The 10,051-nt window shown below is 35.6% G+C and overlaps 1 protein-coding gene across 2 annotated transcripts; it reads left to right on the top strand.

Annotated features, from left to right (window-relative positions):
- The first annotated feature begins 812 nt into the window (after positions 1 to 812).
- On the top strand, positions 813 to 7,992 carry LOC128514431 (G-protein-signaling modulator 1). 2 transcript variants are annotated; one of them, XM_053488283.1, is made up of 5 exons: positions 813 to 1,305; positions 1,745 to 2,279; positions 2,812 to 2,968; positions 5,203 to 5,489; positions 6,956 to 7,992. In XM_053488283.1, the coding sequence occupies exons 2-5, from the start codon at positions 1,794 to 1,796 to the stop codon at positions 7,094 to 7,096; spliced, it is 1,071 nt and encodes a 356-aa protein (XP_053344258.1). In that variant the 5' UTR covers positions 813 to 1,305; positions 1,745 to 1,793; the 3' UTR covers positions 7,097 to 7,992. The 2 variants fall into 2 exon arrangements, with proteins under 2 accessions (XP_053344258.1, XP_053344257.1); XM_053488282.1 differs by having other exon boundaries at positions 815 to 1,305; positions 1,740 to 2,279.
- Positions 7,993 to 10,051: the final 2,059 nt, after the last annotated feature.

Raw genomic sequence — 10,051 nt, 5'->3', positions numbered from 1 at the left:
TTAATTAGAATTTTAAAGGGGCGGTTTGATATTTTCCCGAGCCCCCTGCTGGCTGCAAGTTGAATTGCAACTGCAAGGTAAAAGTGAGAAGTATTTCTGCTTCATCTCATCCCCTTTGGAAGAGGCTTACTGTCAAAGGAAAACAATAAATAAAAATTCTGATGAATGATGCAATCTAATACAAAAAGGATTTGATTATTTTCCTGTAACTGCATGTTCTAATGTATTTTGTTACGCTTATAGCATGGTAGATTGGCAAAATTGCAATTTTTCATGTATTTAAAAACAATATGTTATTATTTAATCAATTTAGAGGTACATTTATGGTTTGTTTTTTCAATTACCAGTCTTAAAACATTTGCTGCTGTTACAGAAACAGTAACGTATACGAACGAGTGCATTAATCTTAACCTGTGACATTTATTACAGCCGGAACTTTAGTCAGAGCTGTTGTGAGAGATTAAATGTGAAACCGCTTGACCCATCAGATACAATAATTTCAAAGCGTTGTTATTTAACGACTCGATTAAAACACCTAATTAGGGTTTAATTGGCAGCTGAACTATACAGTATTGCACATTCAGATTTGACGTCCATTTGAATTATAATGGGTCGTCAGTCAGATCACATTGCCTATAGTGAAATGATCAAGTCAGCAGAAGTTATAGTTGCAGAAAGCGTTGATCTGTCAAAGGGTTGTCATGACACATTTCCATTCCTCTCAGTTAGATCCTCACACATTCTCAAAGAGAGCTGTGCACTTCTTGTTTTTTGCTGGCAGACAACAGGAAGTGTGCAAAACCACAAGTTCGTTTGCATGTGTCGAGCAAGCGGGCAGCTAGTTTCAACTTGCATGCAAGCTGTCAAGTATGAGCAAACCAAGGCTCCGCGCTTATAAATCATCACATTCTTTCTGAAAGCCTCTCGTGAAGCCTCAGGTGGAATCGCGCGTTAATCACAAGTCGACCGCTGACGGGTATTTCTCACGGAACAACGAGACTCAGGTTACTGGAGTTTTGAAACGTTGTTGACCAAGTCAATAGGGGTGGGTTGGGGCAGAGAAAGGAAGAGGAAGAAAGTCAGAAAAAAAAAAAAGAAACGTAGCTTGAGCACGAAACTCTGAACTTCAGCATATCAGATCTCAGCTGTCTAATTAGATACTTTTTTCGGAAGGAAAACTCGGCAGGTGTGAGTTGAATATGAAGCATCTATTTTCGTTTGGCGGCAACAGAAGAGGCCAATGAGGGCTGCCCACGAGATACAGGCTCGAAGACAGCGTTTTAACATTTCAACGTCTGGAAGACGGTAAGAGGCCCTCAGTGCGCTTTCATTTTGTTTTACTCCTTCATTTTGTTCCTTCTAGATACACTTATCATGGTTTCATACCACTTCTATTGAAAAATAAGTTAATAAATTAAAAAAATTCAAAACGCCTATCCTGAATTCGCCTTTGACCTAGTGTGTAAGAATTACAACACGATTGTGCAATAGACGTCTTTTTTTCTTGCTGTTGTCAGCTTAAGATATTTCAGTATTTCTACACGAGGTAAACAAATTAGAACTGTTTTTATGGAGCAACTTGGCAATGTATTGCAAAATATTTATGTTCCCAGATAACAAACAAATCCCAGCCTTGTATTTTACAGTAACTGCCCTGTCAAGTATGTTTTTTTCTCTTTTTTTTTTTTTTTTTTTTTTAATGAGAACTCCCTAAATTCTCATTACTCTCATAACTCAAGCTCAGGGTTCCTATATCCGCTGGATGATTGAGGGACGTACCAGTGGATTCTGACATGGACAGTGCGGAGGTCATTGGTCACATCCCAGCGGAGGAGCAGCTGGAGCCACTGTTCATCCTCGAGGAAGGAGACGAGCTGGACGATTTCACACTTAACCCTACGAGAGGGAAAGGCATACTGAAAGTTAAGAAGGAAGAAATGGAAGAAAGAATTAAGGAAAGCTCGGAGGGAAGTACAGATTCTAAAAACGTCATGGAAGCAGGTGAAAGCATGCACAAACATCAAATTAGTCAAAGGGAAGACAAAATTCAGCAAAAAGAAGGGTTGGAAAACCAAAATAGAAAGACGGATGGAGTGACGGAAACCGAGGAGAACGCAGGAGTCCAAACAGGACCTGGATTAGTGATGAAGAATGCCGGAGGGGAGATGAGCGCACTAAAGGGAGACACGAAGCCTAAAGAACAGCCACTTGCTGATACCCAGCCAGCAGTCAAACTACGACCCAGAGACCTACTCAGTCCGGACGATGCCCAGCGAAAGGTAACGTTCTACATGATAGCTAATTATACAAAACTATATGAATCATGTTTAAATTTCTAGAGTAATATTGCATGTGCAAATACCATTACCAAATGTAAAGAGATGCTAGCCAGATACACCACATTGCGTTTATAAGAGGTCTAGAAATACATGACAAACTACATCTTTAAACATCATTTCATGGATTTCAATCAGTCACATGATACTCTGCGAAATTCATACATGGTGTATGATTATATTTACCCTTTGGTCCCATTTACAAGGCAGCAATGGGACCTAGCATGATAGTCAACACAACTTTCTTCATTTGAGTATTCTTGTTTACACTTTAGAAGCGCTGAAGTGAGCAAACCACGTCAAGCTTGAGTAAGAGCCACGAAAATGTCCACTGTGCTTCAACAAGACAAAACACTGTTAAAATGTGGAACCTACATTTTCATACATTTTACCAACATTACAAATACTTCAAATCCATTGCTGTTTTTGTAAAATGAGCTTAAATGTAAATTTAACCCCGGCGTCGTGTCCAAAGATTCGCAGATTATCCTCGGATTCTCCCGACGCTCTCTACGAGCTACTTTGCGCCTTGCAAGAGGGCCGTCGACTCAATGACCAGCGATGCTCTTTCACACTGCAGCCACGCCGGAGGTGCCATTCTGAGCCTGGAACCCCACGTCTAATTCAAAAAGGTGAGGAAATTCAAAGCGCCAGACACCTTTTTCACAATTCCAGTTTAATTGCTATTAGTACTTTACGAAGTACACTTTTAGTACTTAAGCCTTCATAGGCAATCTTTGAAATCCTTAAAATAAACAATTTTACAATTCCACTACTTTTTCCAAGATCTTTTCTTTAATGTTTGTGTTTTTTTTTTTTTTTTTTCCAAAAAATTTCATTGTTGTCAATTTTCTGCTGCAACTCAAGGTAAGTAACGTTAATATTTATGGTTCCTCATCTGTCTAGTGTAATAATAAAGTCTAGCGTAATATAGTAGTAGAAATATTTTTAAACTACAGATAAACTTATAGACACATTTACTTAAACATAACTATTTGCAATAATTTTTCCTCAGGTATTGATTGATACTAGTACTTGTAAGTTACCAAAAGTAGTTATTCGCCTGATTAAGGGTTACTAAGTTTTTTATAGAGTAATCTTGTTGTTATCTTTATTTTTGTGTTACTACAACATTAACAAAAACTGGTAAGCTAGTACTTATTCTAGTACTGTACTTTTAGAAATATTACTATGATGTATTATATATACTACTATGTTACTATATAAATTAACTTTAATGTACTATACATGGTATCTTTTCTATACTTTTACTAAAACATTACTATATATTTACATAGAACAGGCTTACACTAAAATGTTACTATTGACAATACTTTAATTACTTGCTATGCTTTTATAATAAGATAATTTAAAGAGGACTAACACTTTATTTTTTAAGTACTGCATTTTAAACAGTTTTACTCCTGCATACAGTAGAATAGTGTAACTTTATTGTTACTATACACTTCCTTTTGTTGGTATTAACCACAGTATAATTATTTTATTCATTACTATTATGACCCACTGTAAAGATTAGTACTACACCTACTTACTTAGGTTAAAGGTACTATCCCTAAAGGTACAGTTATGTTCATTTATAACCAATAAAATAATTAATTTTGACTACACTTAATGATATTATTTACTACACTGTTACTCCAACATACTCTATAATCGTACTTCAAAGAATTTAAGATTTAAAGGTAAATTAATTTTACCATTAATATTTTAGGGGATTACAATGAAAACAGGTTTATTTCATACTGTATGAAATTTCATACTGTGGATTTTAATGCTAGCCTTCTTTAGCTTCTTCTTGCTAGACCTTAACTGTAGCCCTCTGCTCTGTATAGTATTATTTACAGTACTGTAGTTGTTATTACCTTAGCATCACTACACTTACTTTATAGTGTTAATTACTGTACTGTACTGTGAACTATACTGTAGTGTAAACTCAAACTGTTTAGGTTAATATAGCTAGGTTGTTTGTTAATATAGTGTAGTTACTGTATACTATAGTTCTGATTTACTGTAAAGTAAAATTTACATTGAACTTACATACAATGTAGTATTATTATATTTGTTATAAATTGTCAACGCTTGCTACAGAATCATTGCACCTTATCAGAATTGTTACATAATTCAGGTCTTATCGCTAACTATATAGCTGTCATTTTGAAACAAAGTTTTAAATTGAGTTGTCTTCAATTATAGTGCTAAAATTCACTTTACACTTAGTCTAACTAACTAACTTAGTCTCGGCTAACTACGTGCTAATACTGCATAATATTATTCTAATTTCTTACAGTTATAGAGGCTAAACTCTACTATTGTTATTCATTTTTCTACTAGTTTTACAGTATTACAGTAACATACTATAGGACTTCTCACGTGTTATTGTGGCTGATAAAGAATACGTTTAGTATGGTTCTCGTATTCTACTAGAGCTTAATACTGGTACTTACTGTATAGTATCCCTATTTATTATATAGTTACTTTATTGTTTTACAGTGTGTTTATTATATCATATAGTCTTAGTATTAATGTTAATGTTAGTCTGTGATATGATAAAGAGCTACATTTTGCTGTAATGTTCCTTAAATTACAGGTTCTTCTGCTTTTTGTCATTCATGTTTGTTTTGTAATTTCTCATTTCTTCATTATCCTTGATTGTAACAACGCTAGGTGTTTCTCTCCTAGATATCGACACAGTTCATTTTTAGGGTTTATACAACTTTGTAAAAAAAGAAGGATTTTCCGGTAGTGTTACTATCACTTCCTATAAAGTGGAATTTTATTGTAGTTTACCACAAAGTGGACATTGTATAAACTTTCCTGTCTTACTTTCATCCTCTTTTCCAAACAGTTGTCTTCTCATCTATGACGTCACTGCAGAAGGAGGAGTTCTTCGATCTGGTGGCCACCTCTCAGGCTCGACGGTTGGACGACCAGCGTGCTAATTTTCAGAGCGCTTCCCCAGAATCCAGTGTACCGGTCCCTCAGGAGTCTCGGCGTCCCTCCAGCGCCCCTGCGACTTTGTCGCAGGCCAGACCCAAATCGAGGAGAAGCAGCTGGAAGGTCATCGAGTTCGGCCAGACCGTTCCCAAGCCAGCGGCAAAGGAGGAGCTCTACAACATGATCCTAACCTCACAAGTATGTCTTTAGCGTAGATAATAATCTGTTCTTGTCATTATCTGGTTCTTCAGCTTCTAAAATTAATGAAATTATATGTATCATGGCAACAGAAAATGTTTGTTTCCTAACTTGCTAGATAGTGACCTTTCTATTTCCTTCCTTCCTTCCTTCTTTCCTTCCTAGGTACAAGTGTGCATGTTCTTTATTTCGTTGTTTGTTTGTTTCTTTTTTTTTTTCTTTCTTTCTTTCTTTAAGAGTTTTTTTTACTGGCCATGTATGGGTGGACAAGTTCTTTCTTTCCTTTTCCTTCTTTCTTTCTTTCTTTCTTTCTTTTTTCCTTAATTTATTTATCTTAGAGTCCTTATTGGACAACTGACAAGTTCTTTCTTACTTTCTTCTTTTAATTATCCTAGAGTATTTATTGGCCAAATATGAGTACACATGTTCTTTGCTTCCTTCTTTCTTTCCATCCATCCGCCCATCCCTTAAAATCCCAGAATGAGTGATGGGTTATTTTACAAACCGCCAAAACGGCTTCTCAGGTCAAAAAAACAAAAAGTTGTCTACAGGCAAACTATATATATATTTTTTTTTGTGATTTAAGTTGAGATTTTTACTTCTTTTTACATATTTTTGTTGAAACACATCAGTGAATGAGCTCATTACTGGAAGTGAAATGACTGGAAACGTACCACTGCACTGTTTTTCATGATCAATCTTTGTAATTGAAAATTAAAAACAAAACCGAAAACCATTTTCCTTGTTCCAAGTTGCTAGTTTGTAATAGTTATATATAGCATATTGCAGTAGCAGTACACCCTGTAGCAGTAAACCCTATCAAGTGAGCAAGCTTTTACATTCTTTCTCTTCTTCTTTCTTTCTTTCTGACAAATAGCAGCAAATTTCAACAGCAATTCTATAATTAATAACAGTAAATTCTATAACTAATGCATGTCAATTTCTAGTATGGGTAGCTTGATCAAATTTCCAGTCAACTGACAACAGTTTTTTATCAATAAACCAGTGATGAGTTTTAACTCTCCTCTGATTTGTCGCTCGCCTGTTTAAAGGGTTGAATCTGAGTGGACATCTTCGAGTGTTATATTTATGCTGTTCTCTTGGAAACATGTACCTACACTGCCAATAACCATGTTGTAAGCTTGATAACCTGCCTTTATTGATCTTACAGTGAAGATAAGAGACATTAATAAGGCCATACTGTATGTAATTGTATTTGTTGTAATCTAGCAAAGCAAAGAAAAGGATCAAATAATCATGTCAAATAACCATTCGAGGGTTGGATGAGTGAAAATTTGCTAAAAAAAAAAAATGTCAACGAATTTACTATTTTCATATTGTTTAGTTGTGCGCACGCAAATATAATGCAAAGTATCTGTTCCAGAATTCTTTGAAATGTAAATTTTTTTAAATGATTTTAATATTCCCACTAATCACCTTGTCTGTTCCACTCTGACATATGACAGGCGCAGGGTCGTTTGGAGGAGCAGCGTAGCAAAGCGCCAGGCCCAATGGACGATGAAGATTTCTTCTCCCTACTGTTGAAGGTCCAAGGAGGCCGAATGGACGAGCAGAGGACAGAGCTTCCTGTAACACTTCGGTATTAAAAGAGACGCTGCTCAACACTTACGAATATAAAAAAATCCAGAGAACAGCCTTATTTCGGTTAGAATTAAAATATGTCTTTTAGGAACTTGCTTTTTACGTCTACGATGTTGTAATTTATGACGATGTTCAAGCCTCAAGTAAAACTTGTTGGCTTTTCCAGGGGAATTTTTTATTATTATTTTTTCTTTGAGCGATGAAACTGGAGAATCAAACGTAGAACTTTGTTTTATGAGAAGTTCTGAGGTCAACAACATGGACAAATCTTGCACGTGGTTGCAGTAGCCGTTTAAATTTGCTGATGGTTTTAGTGTTGGTGTTTGTGTCAGGGAGGCGATTAGAGATTAGAGGAACAGAGAGTGCAAAGTTTTAGAAGTGTGTATGGTGTAAAAGAGCTGAAAAAGAGCTGAAAAACTATGGGGTATATATAAGAAGTAGGGAAGGACACTGGATCGTTTTCAAAAATAGTAATATTGATATTACATGATATAACAATTCGTATGTAACAGTAAAATTGCTGGTATTCTTACAGTCTTAGAGTTTTTTTTAATATATTTTTTTATAATAATTAAGCACACTTAAATGTGCATATGTAATGCAACAAACTATATCCAGTATTCTGATGGTCTCAGAATGTCAATAAGGGACAATCTTAAGAGAAAGACTTTTACAGAAAAGTTTGTTGTACTTTATTTTGTAATAATGTGCCGAGAAAGCACAAGAAATTATTATATGTTGTGAATAGATTTTATATCATTTTCAGTGTAAAATCTAATGTAAATGTAACAAGGATAAAAATATTTCCGGGATATTCTTCTGCGATGAGGTTCACATGAGAAAGTATTGAAAGTACTGTGCAAAAGTCTAAGCACCCTGTTTTTAAAAAATATAAAAAAAAAAAAAATGTAAAAAAAAAAAAAAAAAAAATCCGATTTCCAGCAAAAAAGAAAAAAAATGATCCGTACGTCAGAAAAGAAATAAATATATTATCTAAAAGACCATTTTTCCAACAAACAAACAAACAAACAAACTAATAAATAAACATTTCAGAAAGACAGCTTCTGTTTTTTGCACTCATGAATTTTTTTTTTTTTAATGTTGAATTTTTTTTCTCTTTGCTCTATAGCAGTGATTTGCATGTGATTTTGCACAGTACAGTATTTCATGAGACAGTAATATTTTTCTGGAATGTATGCCATGATGTGATCGAGATAAGTCGACGGAGCTGTATCAAAGCTGCATAGTTGATAACCAAATTTATCCTTTGCTATCCTAATTTAAGAATTTTCTGTTGAGTTTCAATCATCTTATTTACTACAGTTTGGGATTTTTTTTGTTTTTGTTTTTATGTGGTTTATAAAAAATAAAAAAAAAATCCACGAACATAGATTTCAGTCCGAAACTGTAACTTCCTTACCTTTACTGTCATACCTTTACGATTGTAGGACATTAAAGCAAGTGTTTAGAGACGTGATGAGCAACTCGTTTTGTCGAGTTTTAAAGCTAATAATAAAGTTTATCTACATGTCAAACCGCCTCTTTGTCTCAATAAACTATAAATAAATTTGTTACAATAAACCGTTATACTGATAATAGTTAAAAGTGGTGCGAGGGGTTGTTATGGCTACAGTGTGTGCAACGTGTGAGACTTTTTTTTTTCTTAGCATTAGCGTCACTCCAGCCAGCACCTTTTAAAAGTGTGAAAGCAGTCTTAATGTTCTTTAAGAGCCACAACTTAAACAGTGATGACAAGCGGCCAGTTTGGTGCAAGCTGTATGTCTAAATCATGACACAATCTCTTCGTGGATTTGTTCATTGAATCAAACTGGCTTGCTTTCGGAAAACTTTTGCGATCTGTTAAAATAAAAAATAGAATGTTACAGGAACTTTATCTTGACTCTGAGTCAGATTTTTTTTTCCCAGTTTGATGTCTCGCCGCAAGTCTGAAGATAGAGTGACACATACTGCATGGAGTGATTTGTATGATAATAGAGTTATGGTTTTGAATTTGTGCTTATGTTCATGTAAAACTGTTTTACATCATCGTGTGATGACTTAGAAATGCAATTTGCATAATGTTAAACTAATCTCCATATTCTTCCTTTACTTACATATAATCTGTTTTTGGAATAGCTCCAAACTAGGCGTTCAAGTCAAACTGGGACTTGTGATAAAAATTTCTGGTAAAACATTTGAACAGTGCGAACATTATAAAAAAGGTTGTACATCTGTGAATGACAATCCCGGATGAGGTGATCCGCAGTCGTTCCCGTGAACATCCAACAGGTGGAACATCTGATCTTCGAATAAGAGACACATCTGTCTGTGGGAACTGTACACACAATCATTCACCGACACCAGTTGCACGTTACAGGAACCTCATCCGTCCAGTCCTGACCTCGCTCCAAGCCATCGCCACATGTTTGAGCCATTAAAGGAGTTCCTGGGAGGCCAGCGTTTCAGACGTGAACCAGACAATCCCATCAGGACAAGTTTCTACTTTGATGGTACTCGCGCTCTAGTGAAACACTGGGATAAGTGGCTAAGTGGAGCAGGGGATTATATAGAGAAATAAAGGGAGTTTTAACTTTAATCAAGTCCCGGTTTGACTTAAACGCCCCTCATACAAAGGTGAGGACTTCTCCATGTTTCTTTTAGTTAACAACAACCTCGTCAGCTAACTGTGATGAGCGATGCATTCGAACAAGCGGATTTTGACGTTTGCTGTCCGTGCTGTGAGCAGCCATGTTGATTTGATGTCACTTGCCGGACTCGAGGTTTCTGAATCCTGTGACGGAGGAAAAAGCACATTTTTGAGTTACAACTTTTTGTCACATAACCTAGCCGTGTTAGCCTTGCAGCTTTGGAACAAAACTAAAAATGTGCAAAGTTGTCATGGCTGATCAGTTGCAAACAAAGAACACCGAGAATAGACACTCCTCTAAACAGAACGACTT

Source organism: Clarias gariepinus, chromosome 26 (genome assembly GCF_024256425.1).
Source record: "Clarias gariepinus isolate MV-2021 ecotype Netherlands chromosome 26, CGAR_prim_01v2, whole genome shotgun sequence".
Classification (NCBI taxonomy): domain Eukaryota; kingdom Metazoa; phylum Chordata; class Actinopteri; order Siluriformes; family Clariidae; genus Clarias; species Clarias gariepinus.
Note: the sequence above shows the minus strand (reverse complement) of the source record. Positions and strands in the feature narration are given on the sequence as shown.

Excerpts from the sequence above, each read along its gene's own strand:
- LOC128514431 (XM_053488283.1), top strand. The coding sequence starts at position 1,794 with ATGGACAGTGCGGAGGTCATTGGTCACATCCCAGCGGAGGAGCAGCTG. Across the intron at positions 2,280-2,811 it reads CGGACGATGCCCAGCGAAAG|ATTCGCAGATTATCCTCGGA; the intron begins GTAACGTTCTAC and ends TCGTGTCCAAAG. Across the intron at positions 2,969-5,202 it reads CCCACGTCTAATTCAAAAAG|TTGTCTTCTCATCTATGACG; the intron begins GTGAGGAAATTC and ends TTTTCCAAACAG.